Raw genomic sequence first — 26,043 nt, forward strand, 5'->3', positions numbered from 1 at the left:
CCCCTAAATTTTTTTCCTGTGAAAATAAATCTTATAAAATTTTGACTATACTGTGTATGGTTTTGCATCTTCTTTTTCATTTAATATTATATCTTGAACATGTTTTCACGTCATTAAATATTATTTGAAGGTGCAGAAAACTTCAGTCAAAGAAGAGAAAAGTTCATCCATAATCTTCCTGTATCAGAATAACTACTGTTAACATTTTGGTACATATCCTTCAGTGTTTTGTGTATGTACATGCACACATATAGTATGCATATGGATTCTTTTCTTTCCCTTAATATATTTTGGTTGTTTTTCCATGTCATTTAATATTTTTTTCCTAAATATTTTTAATTGCTACTGGGTATTTCATTTTATTAATTTCCTATTCTTTACATTCAAATTCAATTTAGTATTTTCCCATTATAAATAGTGATTCAGTGAACATCCTTGTAACTAAATCTTTGCATGTGTTATTATTTTCATAGTCAAATTTATGGAAATGAAATTTTTAGGTCAGGGGGCATTTATGTTTTTAGTACTTTTATTAAGTATTGCCAATTGTCCTCGAGAAAGTTTAAACAATTTTTTGCTTTTATAAGCATAAGATGAGTCTGATTCCTTACACTCTTGCCAATGTGGGTATTGTTATTTTTTTGTTAGACTTTTATAATATTAAGAAAATTATTTTAAAAAATTTTTATTGTAGATAAAGTATTTGTTACTTTTTAAGAAAAGCAAACAGTAGAGGTCATAGAAAGTAAAAACCCTCCATAATTACACTTCCCCCAGAGATAATCATTACTAGGTATGGACTTATTCAGATTTTGTGATACATACATTGCTATTTGTTTTTTGAAAAAACAGGATCATGTTACATGTAGTTAGAAAGTGATTTTAATGACTGCAAAATAGTCCATCATATTGATATATCATCAGATCAGCTTAGTTATCGTCCTGTTTTTGGATCTGATTTACCATTCTTAACTTTAATTTGTTCTTCAATTGTATTTATGCCTTTTTCTTCCAGCTGTCCTTTTATATAAAGTATAGTAGTAGTTTATGTTCAGCTTTATTAAGAAATTTTACCTTGAATTGTATACTTCCAATTTTTCCCTTAAAATGTATTTAAAGATTATTTTCCTCTTCACCTTGAAATTGTAGTAGTTTTACACACATTCTCTGGTTCTAAAGAGACAATGTTTTTAATCCCTTTCTTGGGAGACCCTGTTGGAAGCTTTACCAGTTAAAGAGCAGTGCCTATAAAAATTTTACCTGCGTGTTTATGTTGAGGGTCTTCCTGACATCCCCTCTCACTACCAGCAGTTTCATTTTCCTGCCACTTCCAGAAGTTATAACAGCCACAAGTCTGTATAGGGGAACTGACCAGGCCTCACAGAGAAGAGTATCAGTGTTTTTCTAAATAGTGTTTGCACATGGGTCATGTCAGAGGTACCTTATTTTCTGTTTAGATTGAAGGACGTGTTCTGCCACTGGAAAGAATTAACTTAAGAAATACTTCATTTGTCACATCTCAGGAGCTAAACTGGATTAAAGAAGTAACCAGAGACCCTTCCATCTTGACTGTAAGTGATTTTTGAGGTGGTAAAGAGAGGACCAGTACTTTTAAAAGTGTAGAAATTAGGAGGCAGGAATGATTTAGTGTCCTCTTTTTGAGAGAAAGTACCAACTGAATTCCCGTCCTGAATTGTCTGCTAACAGGGGTCCTTCAAACAGAGCAGCTGGCGAGTTGTTAGAGGTAGGCCCTCGCTTGACCGTGGCCTTAGGAAGGGGGAGTAAACTGCTGTGGTAATGCGTACCGTGCGAGCCCATTACCCACTCTCCCTTTTCCTTCCTTCTTCCTTTCTCCTTCCTCCCTCTCCCCCCAGGGCTTCCTGGAAGGTGTTTTTATCCATGAGAGAAGTAAAATTAAAGGAGCCCCACAAGGCAACCAGAGATCAAAGTGGTATATGATTATTGTTGGTTTTGGCCAACCTGGTCTTTGTGGGCGTGCATAAAGGACTCACATCTGTTTCTAAAGCTTTTTATTGAAATATAATATATTTGAAGAAAAAGTACACTTACAAGCCTATAGCTTGATGATTTTTTCACAAGTTGGATAAACCTGTGTAATCAGCATCAAGGGTTAGAAAACAGAACTTTGCCAGTGCCCCATGCTCCTAGATACTACCTAGCATAATTGGAAAATCTTTATTAGTTGTGTGTCACACCCTTACACACCCCAAGAATAGTTGCTATCCTGGCTTCTAACAGCATAGATTCATTTCAGCTGTTCTTGTACTTGATGTTTACATGAAACCAGACAGTGTGTGTTCTCTTATGTCTGGCTTCGTTTCTTCAGCCTTGTATTGGTGAGTTTCATCCGTCTTGTTAGGTATGGTTATAGAGTTTCCATTCTCATTGCTGTGTAGTATTCTATTGACACTATACCACCATTTACTTATCACACGCATCTTTATCAGTAATAGGAATTAGATAAGACAAGACTCAAGAAGAGAGAGTGAACAGTTTATTCTCTGGAATAACATTTCCTGGGTGTGAGTTTGGAGTAGTCAAGTTGTGCAAAGTACTGAAAATAGCTTGTGGTTGTTCCTAGGTTCCCATGCATTTCTGGGCACTGTTTTACCCAAAGAGAGCAGTGGATCAGGCCCGAGAACTGGTTAACATGTTAGAGAAGATAGCTGGTCCCATTGGCATGCGCCTGAGCCCACCAGCCTGGGTTGAACTGAAGGATGATCGAATAGAGACCTATATCAGGACCATTCAGTCCATGCTGGGAGTTGAGGTAATAATTTGAATAAATTTATAGAATGCCTATTATAAAATGTCTGAGTACTTGATTTTAAATTATCTTGATTATTAGTCTGGCACTGATGATGTCCAGGAACCTGTGCCTTACTCATGTGCACGTAAGTACTAAACTAGGAAAATAGTCCTTATGCCCTTTGGTTAATTTTGCTTCTTTCATTACGTGTTGGCACTCACTCTGGTGTTCTGTTCCTCACGTAATTGACTGAGGGAATAGCTCACTTAACATTAGTTTGTTATCTATATGGAACATATCATGCTCAGAAAGTGACTTCCTGGGCCAGGTGCCTACTTGCATGATTCAGTACTGAGCTATCACAGTCCACTCTGGCTCAAGATTCAGATTGTTCTGGTGATGAACTTGGCAGGTGGCCCATCACCTTGGCCCTGAGAGCTGATCAGGACCCTTGGAGCTGAGCAGACCATAGCCCTCACGACTCACTCGTTCAGGCCTGTAGTTCTCATCTGTTTGTATATAAAACAGAGGAAGAGGATTAGGGAGGGAATGCAAGCAGAGGGAACTTTTGGGCAATAATTAGCCCTTAAATCCAAGAGTCAGTTCTTGTGAGATCGTCACTAGATTTGGGTTGTCGTGGCCTTGTAGCTTTTTCTTTCCATCCACCACTCAGCAGCAGCACGCTTGTGTTCTCTCTCCACAGTTTCCTCCGAACTTCTCATGTCTCTCATACTCCCGTGGGCTTCCCCAGGCCTGATCATTGCTCAATTCTGCTCTGGTTTCAAAAGAATAACCCAGTCTAGTACATCATCCCGCACTTTCACGGTGCCTCATTTCTCTGTCTGAGCACTGCCAGCAGTGTTCATGCAGCGTGGGGGTGAGTTTCGTTCCTGATGTTCACCAGACCTCACTCATGTTGGCCTTGCTGTCTCTCTGCTATCTTTAGGGCAGTCTGTTTTATTATTCTCTTTGTTAAGGGTCACAGACTCGGATGTCTACAGGAGCCAGACGAGTACCAGGAGGGTACTGTAGTGAACTAAAGAGAGTGGCCCCATGACTGCAGATAAACGCCCAGCCTTGTCAAATTGATTGTTAATTTGTTTGCTTTTCGGTTGAAGCCAAAAATCTGGATTTGCATATATGTACACCTCCCTATGTTTAAATGTTAATTTTTTAAAAAATAAAAAGCCTTGTAAATCATTATAGGCACTAAAACAGCACATCTTTTTGCTAGATCCAGCCCATAAGCTCCCCGTGTGCAGCCTGTGTTCTACGTGACTTTGGAAGCTCTTTGGTGTGGTTGCTGGAACATGTGTCCTGCGAGAAGTCTTAATCTAATGCTGATCTTGATTTGGAGGAGTACACTATTGATTTACCGTTTATAGCCCTTTCTGGCATACAGGGTTGGCAACTTTATTTCACTTGAGTGCCCCTTTTCTTTATTCAGACTTTGAAAGATCCTCTGTTTTTAATGTTAGGTCTCTTCGGCAGTGAGGGTAGAGGACGCTGATATGAAATAGCCTCCTGGCAGTGTCATTCCCTCTCCTGACCAGAGAGGTGGGGAGAGCCACTGGTTAGATTTGCTGGCAGCTTCATTTCCTCCTGCACTTGGCTCTGAACCCGTTCTTGTGGTGTTGCCTTGCATGTTTCCTCAGTTCAGTTCTGATGTAAGTCTACTAGAGAGAGTGGTAAGAAACGTTATAGGGAGTTGACAGCGGCAGATAGTAAGTAACCTTTGCACGTTTTCAATCCTAATCCTTTTCCAGGCATCTTAAGTCTCATAAATAAATCGGGTAGTGAATCAAGACCAGCTGTACGTAATTTATGGTAACATACTATCTATCTGTGCAAAGAAGCCCTGGACCCAACAAATGTTCTTTCAGGTTCAAAGACCTTTTTCTGTGTTGGCATGTCCATCCTCTCTGTTTCAGTTCCCTCTCTACCTTAAAGGTCCTCTGGCTTTGCAGACTCTCAGACTGCCCCTGACTGGAGCCCTATCAAGGTCCCTTGAGAGTTCCAAAGCCTGACTTATATATACTTTATTTTCTCAAGGGGAAGATACAGATGGTTGTTTGCATCATCGTGGGCACGCGTGACGATCTCTATGGGGCCATTAAAAAGCTGTGCTGTGTGCAGGCTCCCGTGCCCTCGCAGGTGAGTGGGAGCTGGGCAGGAGGCACAGATGGAAACGCTGGCCTCCCTTGAGGCTTGGAAAAGAGGGTACATGTATTCAAGAAGACTGAAGTAACTCTTAGAAGCCAGCGTGTGTAGACCCTTCTGGTGACATATTTCCCTTATTAGAGTAACCTGCTGAACAGCAGGTGCTCTTCGTAAATGCTGCCTTCGTGTTCCCAAATGAGTGCTTTTGCTTGTTCAGAGAGCGTGTCCAGGGGCTTTCACATGATGGGTTCTGAGAGTATGGGGTTCTCTCTGAAAGGGGAAAACTGGTGTTCCTATCGAGGTTAAGAAAAAATTTACTCTGCATGGCATCCTGTTGAAAGTTTTGGTTTGTCAGTTGTTTTCTTGGTTTGTGTTTGTGTTGTGTGTGTGCGCGTGCGTTTGCCTGCCTAGAAACCCTAGGATATAGAACTGTGAAGGCAAAGTGAATTAATTGCTAACTGGAGTTTCTTAAACAAATGGAATGTTTACTTTAGAGTTGTTTACATTGTCTGAGAGGCTGATAGTGTCCTCTTTCCCATATCTTTTTGGTCCCTTTATTATAGGTCATCAATGTCCGAACCATTGGTCAGCCCACCAGGCTTCGGAGTGTGGCCCAGAAAATTTTACTTCAGATTAACTGTAAACTGGGTGGTGAGCTCTGGGGAGTGGATATTCCTCTGGTGAGTGATGCCAACGTATGCCTTCCTTCAGTTCAGCTCTCAGAGACTCCTACCCAGCTATTCTCTAGTTTTGCTCACAGTTACCCTTGCTTGCAGCGCTTAGTAGTCTAAGTGGTTTGTTGCCCACAAGCTAAGAACGGTTTTTACATTTGTAAATGACTGAAAAAATGAAAATAAGACTCATATCTCCTGACACATGAAAAGTATATGAAATTTAGTTTTCAATGTCTTTAAGTGGAATTTTATTGAAACGTAGCCTTACTATGTACTCTGTACTCTCTGTGGCTGCTTTCATGCTGCAGTGGCAGAGTAGAAGGTTCCCACATAGACTCTGCCTCACAAGGCCTAAGATATTTGCTCTTGAGTCTTTCACAGAGGAAGTTTGCTGACCCTTGGTCCAGATCTCTGGCTTTGTCCATAGTGTTTTAAAAAGGTCAAATGGGTCGCTGTCTTTCTCTTCCTTTCCCAGAACTTATTTTCATATATTGCTTTGGGGTTCAGATTATAATTAAAGATGGGGTGATGGGTTGCTTGGGGGTTTTTGGTGTGTTTTTTTGTTTTCTCACCCAGAAACAACTCATGGTGATTGGGATGGATGTCTACCATGACCCCAGCAGGGGCATGCGGTCCGTGGTTGGCTTCGTTGCGAGCATCAATCTGTGAGTAGTACTCAGAGTTCCATTTTAATGCCTAGTCTTATTATAAATCCAGAAAGTATTTTTTTAATATTTTGTGTAATATAATACTCAAAAAAGTATACTTTTATTTATTAAGTAAAAGTATACTAAACTCCTTCCTCCATCTTCCTGTGATATTTCTGGAATCTATTTACCAAATTTGTTCCCCGGCTGCAGAGTAGCTTCCTTCAGAATGGGGCCTATGTCTTGGTGGGTTTTTTGTTTGTTTCTTCTGATTGTAAAAATTAGACATGCTCATGCAAATATCTGCAGCAATTTAGAAAGTGAAAGTTTTTCCTGGTCCATCGTTTATTAACCACCATCAGAGGTTTGATATATACATACTTTCAGATTCTATTTTATTCACATGTTAACACATATATGTGGTGTATAGATGTATACACAGATGGCATATTACTATGTATACTGATCCTGAGCTTGTTTTGTGTACTTAAATTATACATTTTGGGCATTTTCCTATATCAGTACAATCTCAAACGATTGTTTTTAGCTCTGTGTGGAATTGATCATCTGCTACAGCACTGTTTATTTAACTCGTCCTCTGTTGCTGGACATCTAGGTAGTTAAATGTTTTAATTGGAAACAGTTTTGTAGCAAATATCCACAATTCTGTCTTTATTTTTTACATTCTGTATATGGCTTGCATATATCTTTTCCCCACATCACTGTGTGTTTTTACAGGTAGTGTAAGTGCATTTACTAGGTGCTTGTGGTTGGATTGGTGCTTAGAGAAGCCTGTGTGCTGACAGTCGGATTGTGGCCTTCCTCTGAGAGTGTGTCCTCATCTCTCTCTCTTTCCTGCCTCCACCCCAGCACCCTCACAAAATGGTACTCACGAGTGGTGTTCCAGATGCCTCACCAGGAGATCGTGGACAGCCTGAAGCTGTGCCTGGTGGGCTCCTTAAAAAAGTTCTATGAGGTGAGGAGAACAGAAATTGTAAAGTTTCAGGGTTTTTAAGGATTGCCCACCTGACCACTGTAAGAGGAGGTCTGATTTAATGGGAGGGATCCCAAATTGAAGGTGAGTCTCCTAAACAGACTGAAAGATGAGTCATGCTGAGCATGCAGCTCACAGGCACTGCTTTCAGGCCTCGACTTATACAGAGCACCTTAAAGAGCTAAAGTGCTTTGATTTGGGTTGGTAAGTAGTGGTTATTCCCCAGGTTGTTAGCCTGATCCACCTGGACATAGTCTTTATGCCCTTTCCAGGCAAGTTGGGGGTAAATTTCAGCAATTAAAGCAGCTTATGAATTTACTCAGCTTTTTATGACTGTTATTAGGTGCTGGCTCTTTTCATTTTGGTTCAAGACAAATGCTTCCCTGTAAATCACCTCTAGAACGCCAAAGAATGCTAACCATGGGGAATTGCTGTCGTTGAGCTGATATTGGGTCTGGAACAGTGAGCAAGCGAAGTACTGGTTTTTGCCTTGGCCAGCACATCAAAGGAAGAAGTAATGAGTGGCTTTTGTTTCTTAGGGTTAGAGTTAGCCCTTTGCATAGAGATTAAACTGCAAGAAATTTAGTAATTTCATATGATTAAAGCCAGTCTCCAGAAGTTTACCTTGTTTCTTTTTAGACTGTTTCCTGCAGTGTCCTTCAAATAGTTTGATTTTGTTTCAGTATTAGAGATTATGCAAAAAAGAAGTTGACTTTTTGTCTCTACGGAGGTCCATGTGATAGGCTACTTTGTTCCCAGGTTCCACCGTGCCTTCCTTTCTCTTGTTATCGTTGCTATTGTTTGGCCTCAAAGGCTCGTCTCTCTTTTAGGCCTTAGTTCAAAGATGACTTCCGTGAAGCCTTTCCCATTTTTTCCCCCGCTGCTCTGTCCCTTAGCTAGACTTATTTCTTTATGTTCCTCTCTCAAGTCTCTTTGTTTATATTCTATGTAGTGGTTATAACATCCTGCCTTATATTAGATATTTGTATCCTTATGTTTCTCTCCCTCTGGGTTGTAAATTACTTAAGCACTGTTTGGTTATTGATGGCTGTGTAACAAATTACACTAAAACTGAGTGGCATCCAGTGAGCATTTATGATGTTCACGGTTGTAAGGTTGGTCAGGGCACAGTGAGCTCTGGTTCCTCTCCATGTGGGCCTCTTATAATGTGATCTTTCCATATGGGCTCTTTGGGCTTCCTCACAGCATGGTGACTGGGTTCAAAGCATGAGCATTCCAAGAGACTGAGAAAGCCAGGTGGAAGACGTTACCTTTTATACTTAGCCTTGATAGTCATGCAGTATCATTTCCACTGCATGCTATTTGTTGAGTAGCATCCTTGTGAATATGCCTGATGTTTGGAGGAGCCAGCATGGGAGATGGATAGATTTAAAGAAACAACTAATCTCTATAAAGCCGTTACATACATTTTTATATTTTTGTACGAATTTAATTACTCTTTTTCCCCTTGATCTACCACTGTTTGTACCTTACAATAAACTTGGGCAGAACTATTTAGCATAGAAGTTAGCTGGTGGTTAGTTAATCCACTTCTTCCTCAGGCCAGTCATTTTTCCATTAGTATTACATCCTGAGGAGGCTTTAACCCAATTTCCCAATATATTTGATTATCAATATTAGTATTATCATAAGACTTGTTTACATGATTTAGTTGAATCTTACCCAACAAGGTTAGTGTCACACCACATTGCAGCATGGTGATAGATATAACCTGACATATGAGTCAAAAAATACAGGCACATTACTAGAATCCCACTTAGGCATGAATAATTAGTGTAGTTCATCATCATATTATATGACCAAAATGTCTCCCTGAGCTATGCCACTCAAGTTTGTAGGCTTCCGTTCGACATTGTCAGTTTCCAAAAGCAGGAGTAGTTTTGGTAACGTGGCTTCACCCCTTCAGGCATCTAGTATACTTGAGCCAACAGACACTATCATCTCTTGCTCTGAGCCTTTTTTTTAGGGACCGATGTAACATTGGATTTCCCTCATTGTATCACCATTTATCACTCCTTTATCCTCAGCTATCAGCTCCCGTTCTTGTTTCTCTCTATTCTAGCTGAACCTTTCCACCTTTGGAAGGGACGTTAGGTTTGGCCACTGTACTGGTTCTAGGTTGCTGACAGCAGTGCTATTCTAGAAGTGCTTCCCCTCAGTCCATTCCCATTCGTATGAGGTACAGAACTAGTGGGCCAGCTCATCTACTTTAAGGAACCACCAAACCATTTTCCAGAGCTTTGCACCATTTTACATTCCTAGCAGCAATGTAGGACGGTTCCAGTTTCTCCACATCCTTGCCAACACTTTTATTTTCCATGTTTTAAAATGATGGCCGTTGTGAAGTGGTATTTCGTTGTGGTTTTAGCTTTATGTCCTTGATGTCCAGTGATGTTGAACATCTTTTCATGTGCTTGTTATCCATTTGTATATCTCCTTTGAAGTAGTCCTTTCGAATCCTTTCTCCATTATAATTAATGTCTTTTTGTTGTTGAGTTGTAAGAGTGTTTTTACATATTTTGGATACAGAACCCTTGTCTGATATATGATTTGCAAATATTTTCTTCCATTCTGTAGAGTATCTTCACTTTCTTGATAGTTACTTGATGCACAGAAGTTTTAAATTTGGGTAAAGTCCAATTTATCTATTTTTTTCTTTTGCTCCTTGTGCTTTTGGTGTCAAATCTTAAGAATCTCTTGCCAAATCTGAAGTCATAAAGGTTTGCCTGTCTGTTTTCTTCTAACAGTTTTATAGCTTTAGCTCTTATATTTAGGTCATTGATCCATTTTGAATTACGTTTTGTATATGGCGTGAGGTAGGGGTCCAGCTGTATTCTTTTGCGTGTGGTTATCGACTTGTGCCAGCACCATTTGTCGGAGAGACTGTATTTCTCCACAGAGTGGTACTGGCACTCTTGTTAAACTTCAGTTGGCCATAGATGTTTAGGTTTATTTCTGGACCTTCAGTTCTGTTCCGTTGGTCTATATGTCATCCTTATGTAAGTATAACACTGTTCTGATTACTCTTTCTTTGTAATTAGTTTTGAAATTGGAAAGTGTGAGTGTTCCAGATTTGTTTTTCTTTTTCAATATTGTTTTGGCTATTCATGGCTCCTGGGAGTTCCATTTGAATATGAGAGTAGGCATTTCCATTTCTGCAAAAAAGGCCATGGGACTTTTGATAGGGTCTGCCTTGAATTTGTAGATCACTTTTAAAGTATTGCCATCTTAATAATATTTAGTCTTGCAGCATGTGGACACATGATGTCTTTCCATTTATTTACGTCTTCCTTAATTTCTTTTAGCAATGTTTGGTAGTTTTCACATACAAGTATTTCACCTCCTTGGTTAAATTTATTCTTAGGTATTTTATTCTTTTGGATGCTATTGAAAATGGAGTAGGTTTCTTAATTTTATTTTTGATTGTTAATTGCTGCTGTATAAAAACATAAGTCTGGGGCCAGCCCCGTGGTGTAGTGGTTAAGTTTGGCGCACTCTGCTTTGGTGGCCCAGGTTCACGGGTTTGGATCCCAAGCACAGACCTGCACCACTAGTCAGTCATGCTGTGGCGGTGACGCACATATAAAGTGAAGGAGGATTGGCAACAAGAGGTTAGCTGAGGGCTAATCTTCCGCAGCAAAAAATAAATAAAAATAAAAACATAACTAGTTTTTATGTGTCAGTCTTTAATCCTGGAACTGTTCTGAATTTATTAGCTTTAGTAAGTTTTTAAAAAATTCTTTGGGATTTTCTATATGTAGAATGATGTCATCTGCAAATAGAGATAGTTATACTTCTTCCTTTTCAATTGGGATGCCTTTTACTTATTTTTCTTGCTTAGTTGCTGTGGCTGGAACTTCCAGTACAATGTTAAATAGCAGCAGTGAAAACAGGCATTTTTGTCTTTTTCTTGATCTTAGGAGGATAAAGTCTTTCACCATTGAGTATGATGCTAGCTAGTGGGTTTTTCATAAACTCCCTTTATCATGTTAAGGAAGTTTCCTCCTGTTCCTAATTTGCTGAGTGTTTTTATAATGAAAGTGTGTTGGATTTTATAAAATGCTTTTTCTGCATATTAATTTATAACAGTCTGTTTCATATTTTCAATAGTATACAAAAACTTTGTTCCTATATGGTTCTAGTCTCTTCCTCTTTCTTTATGCTAAGTGTATGTTAGGGTTCTCCGAGAAACAGAAGCAGTAGGGGTGTGTGTGTGTGTGTTTGTGTTCACTTACTTAGGAATTGTGTCATGTGACTTATGGAGGCTGGGAGTCCAGAGTCTGCAGAGTGGGCCAGCAGGCTGGAAACCCAGGGAAGAACTGATGTTGCACATCAAGTTTGAGATTTTCATACTTGATATTCTTTAGGCTTCTTGAATGTCAGTTAATTTTTTCATCAAATTTGGGAATTTGGGGTCCACTATTTCTTCAGATATTCTTTTTGCTCCTCCCTCTCTCATTTCCTGCTGAGACTCTGATTGTACGTTGGTGTGCTGAATGGTGTCTCACAGTCTCAGAGGCTGCATTCATGTTTCTTCTTTGATTTTTCTTTCTTTTTCTCATGCCAGATGATCTCGATTGACCTGTCTCCTAGTTTGCTGATTATTTCTTCTGCCTGATTAAATCTGCTGTTAAACCCCTCTAATGAGTTTTTAATGTCAGTTATTGTACTTTGCAACTCCAAAATTTCTATTTGGTTCGTTCTTATAATTTATGTATCTATTATTGATAGTCTTTATTTGGTGAAACACATTCTTATACTTCCCTAAGGTCTTTAGGTGTAGTTTCCTTTAGTTCTTTGAACAGTATTTAAAATAGCTGGTTTAGAGGCCACCCCGTGGCTGAGTGGTTAAGTTCATGCACTCTGCTGCAGTGGCCCAGGGTTTCGCCGGTTCAGATCCTGGGCGCAGACATGGCATCATTCATCAGGCCATGCTGAGGCGGCGTCCCACATGCCACAACTAGAAGGAGCCAAAACTAAAATACATAACTATGTACTGGGGGGAATTGGGGAGAAGAAGGAAAAATAAAAACTAAAATCTTAAAAAAAAAAAAAGATATACATGGGGCTGGCTCTGTGGCTGAGTGGTTAAGTTCGCGCGCTCTGCTGCAGGCGGCCCAGTGTTTTGTTGGTTCATATCCTGGGCACGGACATGGCACTGCTCATCAAAACACGCTGAGGCGGCATCCCACATGCCACGGCTAGAAGGACCCACAACGAAGAATATACAACTATGTACCGGGGGGCTTTGGGGAGAAAAAGGAAAAAATAAAATCTTTAAAAAAAAAAAAAAAGACATACAGATGACAAATAAACATGAAAAGGTACCCAATAGAATATAACATAAGGTATTTACAAATTAGAATGAGACACTACTACACATCTGTTAGAATGGCCAAAAGCCAAAAGGCCACCAACAGCAAATGCTGGTGAGAATGTGGAGCAACAGCAACTCTCATTCATCATTGTTTGAAGGAATGCAAAATGGTACAGCTACTTTGGAAGACAGTTTGGCAGTTTCTTAGAAAATTACACATACTCTTAGATACAATCCAGCTCACTATTTACCCAAATGAGTTGAAAACTTAAATCCACACAAAAACCCACGCAAAGATGTTTGAAGCAGTTTTATCCAAAATTGGGAAAACTTGGAAGCCACCAAGGTGTCCTTCAGTGGGTGAATGGAACAATAAACTGTGGTGCGTCCAGACAATGAAATATTCAGCAGTAAAAAGAAATGACATACGAAGCCCTGAAAAGACATTAAATGTATATTACTAAGTGAAAGAAGCTAATCTGAAAAGGCCAAATACTGTATGATTCCAACTATAGGACATTCTGGAAAAGGTAAAATTATGGAGATAGTAAGAAGATCAGTGGTTGCCAGAGGTTTGGGAGGGTGAGGAAGAGAAGGGTAAATAGATGGAGCACAGGGGATTTTTAGGGCTGTAAAACTTATGTATGATACTGTAATGGTGCATTTGTCAAAGCCTACAGAATGTACCAAAGAGTGAACCCTAATGTAAACTATGAGCCTTAGTTAATCATTATCAATATCTGCTCATCTCTTGTAACAAATGTACCACCCTAATGTCATATAGTAACGATGGAAAAACTACTGTATGTGTGTAGGCTGGTGGGGAGGGGCTAAAACAGAATCCTACTCTATCCCTTCAGTTTTTTTGTATACTTAAAACTGGTCGAGGGGCTGGCCTGGTGGCGCAGTGGTTAGGTTCGCACATTCCGCTTCAGCAGCCCAGGGTTCCCTGGTTCAGATCCTGGGTGCAGGCATGGCACCGCTTGGCAAGCCATGCTGTGGCAGGCGTCCCACTTATAAAGTAGAGGAAGGTGGGCGTGGATGTTAGCTCAGGGCCAGTCTTCCTCAGCAAAAAGAGGAGGATTGGCAGCAGATGTTAGCTCAGAGCTAATCTTCCAAAAAAAAAAAATCTAGGAAATAAAGTCTCTTAATTTAAAAACATACACGCAATGAGATATCACCTCATACACACTAGGATGGCTAAAATAAAATAGATGGATAATAAGGGTGTGGTTGAGGATGTGGAGAAATTGAAAACACTCCTACATTGCTGGTGGGATTGTAAAATGGTAGCGCTACTTTGGAAAACAGTTTCGCACTCTCTCAGCATGTTAAACGTAAAGATACCATATGACCCTGTAATTCTAGGTGTATAGCCTAGACACCTGAAAACATATGTCCACACAAAAACTTGTGCACAAATGTTCATAGCAGTATTATTCATAATAGCACAAAATGGAAGCAATCCAAATGTCCATGACCTGATGAGTGGACCACAAATTGTGATAAATCCTGTAATGGAATATTATTTGGCAACATAAAGGAATGAAGGGCTGATACACATTACAGCACGGAGGAGCTGTGGAAATGTTATGCTAAGTGAAATTATTTAGTCGCAAAAGACCACACATTATGTGATTCTGTTTGTCCAGAATAGGCCTTTCCAAAGAAACAAAGCACATTAGTGCGTTCTGGGTGGGGATGGGGAGTGACTGCTAATGGGCATGAGATTACCTTTGGGGATAAGGAATATGTTCTAAAACTAGTTAATGGTGATGGTTGCAACATTCTATAATGTAAAATCATTTGAATTTTTTACCTTAAAAAGGTGACTTTTATAGTATAGCAAATTATAGCTTCATAAAGCTGTTAAAAAAAAAAGCAGTCTGGAACCTCCTAGCCTTTTAGGTACCCTTGGGGAATCAGCAAAATCAGCAAATGCTGCCAAGGGAAAAACAGATTCAAAAGCCTGCGTTCATTCCCTGGGCCCCCTTCTTCCTCTGATGCTGCCTGGATCTTCTGCCTTCACCGAGATCTTTTTTATTTTGTCCAGCTTTTCCAGTTTTCCTCAGGTGCAGGGTTTCTCAGAATTCATCACCTGAAGCCTCAAAGGCAAGTTTAATCTTATCCATGGCTTTATTTAATATCTGTATTTAAATTTGTATCTCTAGTCCAGCAGTTCTCAGATATTTTGGTCTAAGGAACTCTTTATATTCTGAAATATCATTGAGTTCTTGTTTATATGGGTATATATCTATCAACAATTACCGTATTAGAAGTTAAAACAGAAAATTTTTAATGTTTCTTAATTTACTTAAAAATAATACTCAGTAGGTGTTAATGACATAAATAATATTTTTAATTAAAAATAATTACTTCCAAAATGTGTGAAGAAGTGAGAAGAGTGCCATTGTTTTACATTTTGGCAAGTGGGTTTAATGTTTGTGTTAGTAAAAGGTAAGTAAATATTCTATATTTAGGCTGCTACAATGTTGCACGTCATTTACTGTCTGGAAAGTTCTACTGTATATTTGTGAAAGAATTAGAGTGAAAATGGTAAGTAATGTGGTAGTAGTATGAAAATAGCTTTGACCCTGTGGACTCCCCAAAATGTCTTGGGGACTCCCAGGTGGGGAAGGATGGGATCGTGAGCGCACGTTGGGAGTCACAGCTGTAGTTCATTCCGTGTCTGAGCTGTCTGCTTGGTCTCTCAACTCGGATGTCTCATGGGCCGCTGAAACCTAACAAGGTCTCCTCCCACTCACGTGTGAAAATCAGAACCGCGCTACTCTCTGGGCTCTTGCCGCCGTTACTTCTCTTACGGTAAGTAACCACCAGATGTTGAGCTGGTCTCCTGCTTGGCCTGAGCTCTGAGAAGATTGAACTCAGCTCTGATTACTCCAGCCCTTTGCTGCTGCTGTGGCTGCGGCTGCGGCTGCGACTGCGACTGTGACTGCATCGGGCCAGGCTGGTTTTGACTGGTGTTGACCTAGAGCTGGAAGGGAGAGGGCCAAGGTATTGCCTTTGGAATCGGAAGTCGCAGGCAGCTGTAGAATGTGTGCGAGTATGAATTCTTGCTGCTTCTCAGTTCCGCCTTTACTTCCCTTTTCACAGCAGAATTGGAGGAGATTGGGGTGGAGAGTTATCTTGAGCAGCTGATTGTCGTTTTGAGGAGTTTTCCAGACTTCAGCCTGCCCTTTCTGCACCCACCCTTGCCAATAGCTTGCCTGGCCTCTTCTTCCTGTTTTTTTCCAACTTTTATTTCATTGACTAAAATACACATAACATAAAATTTACTGTCTTAACTGTGTCTAAGTATCCAGTTCAGTGGTACTAAATACATTCATAATGTTGTGCACTTATCATGACCATTCATCTCCGTAACTCTGTGCATCTTGTAAAACTGAAACTCTATACGCATTCAACAATAACTCCCCATTCTCCCCTCCCCTCAGCCCCTGGCCACCACCATCATTCTTTCTGTCTCTATTATTTTGACTAAGTACCTCACATAAGTGGATTTATACAATATTTGTCTTTGTGACTTATTTCACCTAGCATAATGTCTTCAAAGTTTATCTGTGTTGTGGTATATTAAAGAATTTCCTCCCTTTTTAAGGCTGAATAATATTCCATTGTATGTACATACCACATTTTGCTTATCCATTCATCTCTTGATGGACACTTGGGTTGCTTCTGTGTTTTAGCTGTTGTGAATAATGCTGCTGTGAACATGGGTGTACAAATATCTCCTTGAGACCCTACTTTCAATTCTTTAGGGTATGTACCCAGAAGTGGAATTGCTCAATCATATGGTAAGTCTATTTTTAATTTTTTGAAGAACTGCCTCAAATTTCTCTACAGGGGCTGGCCCGGTGGTGCAGCAGTTAAGTGTTCATGTTCTGCTTTGGCAGTCCGGGGTTCACTGGTTCCGATTCCAGGTGCAGACGTGGCACTGCTTGGCAAGCCATGCTGTGGCAGATGTCCCACATATAAAGTAGAGGAAGATGGGCACGGGTGTTAGCTCAGGGCCAGTCTTCCTGAGCAAAAAGAGGAGGATTGGTGGCATATGTTAGCTCAGGGCTAATCTTCCTCAAGAAGTAAAAAAAAAAATAAAATAAAATTGAGGGGCTGGCCCCCTGGCCGAGTGGTTAAGTTTGTGCGCTCCACTTCGTCGGCCCAGGGTTTTGCCAGTTTGGATCCTGGGCGTGGACATGGCACCACTCATCAGACCACGTTGAGGCGGCATCCCACATGCCACAACTAGAAAGACCCACAACTAAAATATCCAACTATGTACCAGGAGGCTTTGGGCAGAAAGAAAAAATAAAATCTTCAAAAATAAAAACAAAACTAGCCAAATTATCTAACAAATGTGAGAGTAAAATAAAGATATTAAAAAAAAATTTGTTTTCCTACAGAGGCTCTACCATTTTACATTCCCAACAGTTTACAAGGGTTCCAGCTTCTCCACGTCCTTGCTGACACTTGTTTTCTGTTGTTTGTTTTATATTAACCATCCTAATGGGTGTGAGGTAGCATCTCCTTGTAGTTTTGATTTGTATTTCCCTAATGATTCTGCTGTAAATACTGTCAGGTTTTGCTTCTTACATTTTGAAGCAAAACGTCATTAACTGTGTAAATGTTTATAATTGTTACTTCTTGCTGTATTGAACCTTTTATTAATGTATAATGTCCTTCTTTGTCTCTTGTAACCTTTTTTGATTTAAAGTCTAATTTGTTTGATATTAACATAGCCACCCTGCTCTCTTTTCATTACTATTTGCGTGGCATATCTTTGTCCATTCTTTCACTTTCAACCTATTTATGTCTTTGGATGTAAAGTGAGTCTCTTGTAGACAGCATATCGTTGGATCGAGTGTTTTTATCTACTCTGACAATCTCTATCTTTTGATTGCAGAGTTTAATCCATTTAAATTTAAAGCAATTACTGATAAGGAAGGACTTCTGTCATTTTGCTATTTGTTTTTATATGCCTTACAGCTTTTTTGTTCCTCATTTGCTGCAATACTGTCTTCTTTTGTGTTTAGTTGATTTTTTAGAGTGGAATGGTTAAATTCTTTCCTCATTTCCTTTTATGTATGTTCAATAGCTGTTTTCTTTGTGGTTACCTTGGAGATTACATTTAACATCCTAAACTTATAGCACTCTAATTTGAATTTATAGCAGTTTAACTTCAATAACATACAAACACTGCTCCTTTACAGGTCCCTCCCCCCCCTTCAGTTGTTGATGTCACGAAATTACATCTCTATACATTACGTGCCCCAAAACATACACTAATAATTCTTTCTTTTTTTTAAGATTTTATTTTTTTCCTTTTTCTCCCCAAAGCCCCCCAGTACATAGTTGTATATTCTTCGTTGTGGGTCCTTCTAGTTGTGGCATGAGGGACGCTGCCTCAGCATGGTTTGATGAGCAGTGCCATGTCCGCACCCAGGATTCGAACCAGCGAAGCACTGGGCCGCCTGCAGCAGAGTGCGTGAACTTAACCAACTCGGCCACAGGGCCGACCCCTAATTCTTTTAAATTCATTTGTCTCTTCAATTATGTAAAAAACAAGATTTGGATTTACAAACCAAAGTTAGAGTAATACTGTGTTTTAGACTAATAATTGTTTTTTTCTTTAAACCTGCTAGTCTCTTAAATCATATAGAAAACAAAAAGTATAGTTACACACCATTGTTACAATAATACTAGCTTTTATAATTACCCATGTATTTACCTTTTTTGAGATCTTTATTTGTCCACATAGTTTCACGTTGCTGTCTAGTGTTCTTAATTCCATCCTACAGGACTCCGTCGAGTATTTCCTGCATAGGCTATCTGTTGGTAACAAACTCCCTCAGGTTTTGTTTATCTGAGAATGTCTTAATTTATTCCTCACTTTTGAAGAAAAGTGACCTCCAAATTTCTGATGAGCAGTCTGCTGATAATCTTGTTAAGGATACCCCGTAGGTGATGATTTCCTTCTATCTTGGCTGCTTTCAAGATTCTCTGTTTTGAAAATTTGATTATAATCTGTCTCAATGTGGATCTCTTTGAATTCATCTTACGTGGAGTTCGTTGAGCTTCTTGAATGGTTATATTCGTGTCTTTCATCAAATTTGGAAAGTTTTCAGCCATTGTTTCTTCAAATATTCTCTGCTCCTTTCTTTCTTCTCCTTCTGGGATTCCCACACTGTACATGTTGGTCCACTGGATGGTGTCCCACAGGTCTCTTAGTTCTTCCCTGTTCTTCAGTGTTTTTTCTTTCTGTTCCTCAGACTCAATAATTCCATTGTCTGATCTTCAAGTTTGCTGATTCTTCTCCCTGCTCAAATCTGCTTCTGAACCCATCTAGTGAATTTTTTATTTTAGCTGTTGTACTTTTCAACTCCAGAATTTCTTTTTTTGGTTATGTTGTAGGTTTTCTCTTTGTTGATATTTCCATTTTTCAATACATTGCTTTCTTTATTTTCTCCATATCTTTCTTTAGTTCCTTAAACATCTTTAGATGGTTGAAGTCTTTGGTTAGTAGATCTGCCATTGGGTCTCTTTCAGTAACAGTTTCTGTTGATTTAATTTTTTCCTTTGGGTCATACTTTCCTATTTCTTTGTATGTGTTGTGACTTTTTGTTGAAAACTGGACATTTGGATCTAATAATGTGTTAACTTTGTATCAGATTTTCCCCCATCCCCAGAGTTTGCTGGGGTTTTTTTTACACTTTTTTGGGGGGTGGAGGGGGGAGATTACCCCTGATTTAACATCAATCCTCCTCTTTTTTTGCTGAGGAAGGCTGGCCCTGAGCTAACATCCATGCCCGTCTTCCTCTACTTTGTATGTGGGACGCCTGCCACAGCATGGCTTGATAAGCAGTGAGTAGGTTCACACCTGTGATCCAAACCAGCGAACCCTGGGCCACTGAAGCAGAGCACGCAAACTTGACCACTGTGCCACCGGGCCGGCCCTGAGTTTGCTGTTTTTTGTTTTTGTGTGTGGTTTCGTTTTGTCTTGGTGGTTGTGGGCTGTGTCCATGCTGGGCTCAGCCTGCAGTGTGAACTGAAGGTTTTCTCAGGCCTCTTCTGAGCCTTTCCTGGGCGTGTGTGGTCACTTTCTAACTTTCCCCATACGTGCAGTTGTGTTTGAACATCCTAGTCTTTAGTGTCTGATTCCTGAAAGAGGAAAAAAGTGGTAGGGGGTGGCACTGGCCTGTTAAATCCCCTGGAAGTCACTTCAGACAAAGAAGGAGTTGCAACAACGACCACCAGTCTTTTTGTCTGCACTTCTGTGGTCAGAAGCAGCAGTGAGCAATCAGAGCACAGATCCCCATATTTGCAGGACAGGGTCCTGCAGTGAGGCTGAGGGTGGCGGATGGGTAACTGCTATTGTGCCAAGAGCTGAAATTAACTGCAATTTACTGTCCAAGTCTCTCCATGGAAGTTGCAAGCCTTCAAAAGACTCCAGAATTCCAAAATAGTTCCATTATTTTGTAATCATCAGACTCTGGCAGCGCAGTTGTTACGTAGGTGGGAAGGCAGATTCCAGGCGGAGCAGGTGCTCCCTATCCCACCATTTTCCCAGAATTCTGTCTGGCTGCTTCTCGACCTGGTAAAATTTCTCAGACCTCAGGCCTCTCCCTGCTGTCTGTGCTCACTCCTTCCCGTGGAAGCTTCAGAAATTTACTGCTCACCTGTGAAGGCTCCCCTCTCTCTGGAAAACAGTTTATCAAGGCTTCCTTGCATCAGCTGATCTTTGATGGTCCCATATATATGTGTGATTTTTATATTATCTTTATTTTTCTGGTGTTACCATGGGAATGAAGGTTTTCTCTGTCTTTTGGCATTCTGAACTGGAAGTGATCTTCTAATATCCATTCTTAATCTTCTTCAATCTATTTTGGGGATTCTTGGCCAGAGTAATCCTTTAAACATGAGACTGATCGTATAGGTTGGTCTCCAGTCGTTACTTACCCCTTGTCCAGGCACACTCTGGGCCTTTGCTCACGTTCTTCCTGGAATTCTTTACACTTCATTGCTGACTGAATTGTCTGCTAATTCTTTCATCATGTCTTTTCCTGAGATAGAATATTCACTTCTCCCTCCAGAGAACCAGTGTCATACTTCTCTGTCCATGTAGGTTTTCCTTATATTTTTATTATGTTATTTGTAATGTATTCAGAGCATTTGCTTTACATGTCGATCTCCTCAGTTCTAATCTTAGTTCCATGAATATTTGGAAGGTAACAAAATAATTTTTTAGTTTTCTTAGACTAGCACAATGGCTCATATTGAGTGGGCATTAAGTCTTTGTTTATGAATGAATGGAACTACACATAAAAAAACATCTCAAACTTCCAGCAGATATTTATTTTCTACTTGACCCTTGCCACTGTGCTCAGTGCTGGGGATAGCAAGCCGAATAGAGCCCAGTCCTGCTTTCAAGGTCCTTGTTAGTTTGTTGTTTCATGTGTTTACCCTCGTACTGACGTGGCTTAATAACATACATTTAGCACTTGGGTTTCAGGATTGTGATTTATCTCATATCCTGACCCCTACCTAGAGGGGTCATGATTTATGAAATGAGGGCAATAGACTAGATGACCTGGAGAAGTTACCACTGTTGAGTGTTAGTAGGTATTTAAGCTCCTTGATAACAGGGATCACGTCTTTCACTTCTACTGGAAGCTTACGTAGGCTAAGTTTAGTGTCCCTCACTCAGTGGTTGGTTAACGAATTTTAAAGTAAGAGATGATGTTAGTGACACTTCAGACGAATTTGGTTCTACTTTTTACTCCATTGATCTCATGTCCCTTCTCTCTGCTTCAGAATATCTGTATTTCTTTGATCTAGCTCGTTCTCAATTTTTATGTATAGCTTTAAAAAAATTATATGTATATATTTACTTTATCCCTCTTAACAACCCAGAGAAGAAGATAAGGCATCATTTACCCCCATTTTTCAACTGAGGAAACTGAATCTTCAAGATCATAGCTGAGGAGTGGCAGAGTCAGTCAGACCTTGTCCCCAGGTCTCTGCCCTCAGATCTAGTGTACGTCCTCATCTGTGAGATGGGAGTTTCTTCCGGATTGAAATGCTTGTGTTAGTCACGCTTTAACACAGTGTATCAGTTAGGGATCTCTGGGAAGGCGCAGAAATATGCTAACTTTGGCAAAAGGAGAATTAATTGGGTAGATCATGAAGAGTCTCAGAGGATTGGTGAGAAAGTTGAGTGCCAAACTGGGAAAGGGGCAGGAGTCAGGGAAGTTCCTGCAGTTCCAGAAGCAGGGACCTGAAGAGGCACCATCACAGAGGGACCAAAATCCAAGTGTTTTTCATTCTCTGCTAAGATTCAGAGTGAGAGGAGCTTTCTGTTGGTACGGCTGAGTCATGTCATTCCTGTGTCCTGTGGTTGGTGCAGTGGTTCTCAGCTGAGGGCAGTTTTGTCCTCCTAGTGGGCAGCCTGGAGATATTTTTGGTTATAACTGGGGAAGATGGCTGCTGGCATCTAGTGGGTAGAGGCTAAGAATGCTGCTAAGCATCTTATAGTGTCAGCCTCCAATAGCAAAGAATTAACTAGCTCCACATGTCAGTAGTGCTGAGGTTGAGAAACCCTGGACTAGGGGGAGGCACCTCAATTACTAGTTCCACCAACCCACACGTCTATGGACAGCTGATCTTCAACACGGGAGCCAAGAACATGCAATGAGAAAGGAGGGTCTCTTCAGTAAATGGTGTCAGAAAAACTGGACAGCCACATGCGAAAGAATGAAAGTAGACCATTATCTTACACCATGCACAAAAGTTAACTCAAAATGGATTAAAGACTTGAATGTAAGACCTGAAACCGTGAAAATTCTAGAAGAAAACATAGGCAGTATGCTCTTTGACATCAGTCTTAGCAGCATATTTTCAAGTACCATGTCTGATCAGGCAAGGGAAACAACAGAAAAACAAATGGGACTACATCAAACTAAAAAGCTTCTGCACAGCAAAAGGAAACCATCTACAAAATGAAAAAACAACCTAACAATTGGAAGAAGATATTTGCAAACCATATATTTCATAAGGGGTTAATATCCAAAATATACAAAGAACTCATAAATCTCAACAACAAAAAAACTAACAACCCAATTTAAAATGGGCAAAAGATCTGAAGAGACATTTCTCCAAAGAAGATATACAGATGGCCAACAGGCACATGAAAGGATATTCAACATCATTAACTATGAGGGAAATGCAAATCAAAACTACAATGAGATATCACTTCACTCCCATCAGAATGGCTACAATTAACAAGACAGGAAACAACAAATGTTGGAGAGGGTGTGGAGAGAAGGGAACTCTCGTACACTGCTGGTGGGAGTGCAAACTGGTGCAGCCACTGTGGAAAACAGTATGCAGATTCCTCAGAAAATTAAGAATAGAACTACCATACGATCCAGCTATTCCACTGCTGGGTATTTATCCAAAAAACTTGAAAACACGAGTGTGTAACAATGCACGCACCCCTAGGTTCATTGCAGCATTATTCACAATAGCCAAGACTTGGAACCAGACTAGGTGCCCATCAAGGGACAAATGGATAAAGAAGGTGTGGCATATATACACAATGGAATACTACTCAGCCATTAGAAATGATGAAATCCAGCCATTTGTGACAACATGGATGGACCTTGAGGGTATTATGCTGAGTGAAATAAGCCAGAGGGAGAAAGTCAAATACCGTATGATCTCACTCATAAGTAGAAGATAAAAACAACAAACAATCACAGAGAGACGGAGATTGGGTTGGTGGTTACCAGAAGGGAAGCAGGAGGGAGGCGGGCGAAAGGGGTGTTTAGGCACATGTGTGTGGTGATGGATGGTAATTAGTCTTTGGGTGGTGAACGTGATGTAGTTTACACAGGAATTGAAATATAATGGTGTACACCTGAAATTTATGTTATAAGCCAGTGTTATGGCAATTAAAAAAAAATTAGATAGCAACAACAATGAAAAATTGGTCCCACCAAACTGTATCCTATTGGAGGCAAGAGGACACTAAAATGCTCTTACCAAAAAAGGTGGAATAGATGCTAGACAGCCAAAATCAGCACAAAAGTAAAAAAGAACTGCAAACTAGGGCAATAATTTCAATTTTGGAATGTGAAGATGAATTACATGTCTGTAAATATAGTACTTGAGGTATCTCAGAAAAAGGGGACATTTATAAAATATTTGCAATTCTGACTTAAACTCCAGAAAGATTCTAGATGATTATTTACAGTATTTTAAAAAAGAGTTCTTTGAAATGAAACTTAAGTTTTCATGTAGAGTAACTACTGTAAAGAATATATAGTATGTGCATGTTTAATTCATTGATAATTGAGGTTTTTGAGAGGAATTGTGAACAAAACCTAGAGTGAACCACGCTCAATTAGAATCAAACTGTCACTTACTAAATGTGGATTAAACCAAGTGCTTTTTTTTTTTTTTTTAAAGATTTTATTTTTTCCTTTTTCTCCCCAAAGCCCCCCCCGGTACATAGTTGTGTATTCTTCGTTGTGGGTTCTTCTAGTTGTGGCATGTGGGACGCTGCCTCAGCATGGTCTGATGAGCAGTGCCATGTCCGCGCCCAGGATTCGAACTAACGAAACACTGGGCCGCCTGCAGCGGAGCGCGCGAACTTAACCACTTGGCCACGGGGCCAGCCCCTAAACCAAGTGCTTTTAAGGGAACTTCTAGTTTAAAATGAAACAGCTTATTCTCTTGAACTATTGAAGTTGAACACAACTAGAACATAATTATGTTGTCCAAATGGGGAACAAATTATTCTTCAACCTGATTCAAGTGATGTTAAATTTGATTTGGATCCGTGGACAATTTACCGTGACTGTTCGCTAATTATTTAGTTACAGTAGGAATGTTTCACACTGTACCCGATTGTAGGATAATATTTAGTAAAGGACCCTTTCACTTGTTACCAAGTTTGGATGTTGCTGTACGTGAGAATGTGAGGATGGTGGGTCTATGGGATGTGTGGTCATGTTAGAATTTCTCTAACAGTTCACCTTGTTCTTTGCCTAAACAGTAATTAGTGTTAATCCGAGTAGAAGGAAGATTGATTCAACCCATAATTTTCATAACATTCCTCTTAACTTTGTTCACACCATTTCAGTATAAGCCTTATGTAGGTGACTCATAACGTGCTTATTTTGCTTTCATATTTTATAACACATTTGCTGTACCAGGCCTGTTTTACCAGCCTGAGGAAGTCTAGAAATGACTAGAAAGTTTCCCCCTTGTCCTTCCCACACAGTGGCTCTGGGTTTATTGTCTCGTCAAAGGGATCTACTGCCATGTGTCCAGGTTAAGCGTTGAGTGAGCTGCTCGCTGCCTGTGGTCATTAGCCCCAGGGCCCCACTGTTTACCTCAGTAGGGTGTCGTTTCAGGTAAACCACTGTCTCCCAGAGAAGATTGTGGTGTACCGTGATGGAGTATCTGATGGCCAACTAAAGACAGTTGCCAACTATGAGATTCCTCAGCTACAGAAGTGTTTTGAAGCTTTTGAGAATTATCAGCCCAAGATGGTGGTATTTGTAGTTCAGAAGAAAATCAGCACCAATCTGTACCTGGCTGCCACTGAGCACTTTGTGACTCCCTCCCCTGGGACTGTGGTAGATCATACGATAACAAGCTGTGAGTGGTAAGTGGGCAAAACATGATATTTCATCAAGAATAGGTTGGAGAAGTTATCTGTTCCCTCGGTATTAGAATGGGGAGGTTATCTGGAGAGATGTGTAATGGAATCCTCAGAGATTTTACTGTTAAAAAAATAAAGCTTTAAAAAACTATTTAAAAAACAAACCAACAATAAGTTGGTATTAAATATAAAATATTGAACATACATTCTTTTCGTAAGATTGCGCATGCTTAATCTTCTGCATACAGATAGGGTAATTTCTACTACCATTCTTAAATAGCTTATTGAGTCAGGAGACCTGAGTTCTAATCCTGGTTTGATCCCTGTGTGTGCTTGAGACAGTCATTTGACCTCTCGGAGCATGAGATGATCTTCAAGATCTTTTCCAGCTCTCTTTGGCCAGAGCTGACCATACCATTACTTTGTACTGTTTCCTTGCTAGGGTGGACTTCTACCTTCTTGCCCATCACGTACGGCAGGGTTGTGGCATTCCTACCCATTATGTCTGTGTTCTCAACACTGCAAACCTGAGCCCTGATCATATGCAGAGGTGAGCTGACCTGTAACTGACTCTTTCTCGTAAATAATTCTAGCCAGCTTGCTAAGCTGGAGTCACTGCCCGCTCCCAGGAGTAGTTACCCTTGAGTTTCGTCCTGTCTTTCAAAACGATAGAATCTTTGTGAGGAGTGATCGGTAACCCTTGATGTACATTAAAATTCCTGGAAAAGCTTTAGGAAAATCCCTGACCCCCAGGTTTCGCCCCCAGGCCTTCTGA

The 26,043-nt window shown here is 40.1% G+C and overlaps 1 protein-coding gene across 6 annotated transcripts in view; it reads left to right on the forward strand.

The window, feature by feature from the left end:
- PIWIL2 (piwi like RNA-mediated gene silencing 2) overlaps positions 1 to 26,043 on the forward strand; it is a 72,101-nt gene that overhangs the window by 43,796 nt on the left and 2,262 nt on the right. For all 6 annotated transcript variants that reach the window (XM_008522988.2, XM_008522987.2, XM_070611258.1 and 3 more), the window contains 8 exons: positions 1,458 to 1,571; positions 2,603 to 2,791; positions 4,823 to 4,924; positions 5,494 to 5,610; positions 6,181 to 6,269; positions 7,122 to 7,227; positions 25,018 to 25,271; positions 25,711 to 25,818. In XM_008522988.2, coding sequence (XP_008521210.1) covers positions 1,458 to 1,571; positions 2,603 to 2,791; positions 4,823 to 4,924; positions 5,494 to 5,610; positions 6,181 to 6,269; positions 7,122 to 7,227; positions 25,018 to 25,271; positions 25,711 to 25,818 — 1,079 coding nt within the window. The remainder of the gene's footprint in view (positions 1 to 1,457; positions 1,572 to 2,602; positions 2,792 to 4,822; positions 4,925 to 5,493; positions 5,611 to 6,180; positions 6,270 to 7,121; positions 7,228 to 25,017; positions 25,272 to 25,710; positions 25,819 to 26,043) is intronic.

Source organism: Equus przewalskii, chromosome 2 (genome assembly GCF_037783145.1).
Source record: "Equus przewalskii isolate Varuska chromosome 2, EquPr2, whole genome shotgun sequence".
Lineage (NCBI taxonomy): Eukaryota > Metazoa > Chordata > Mammalia > Perissodactyla > Equidae > Equus > Equus przewalskii.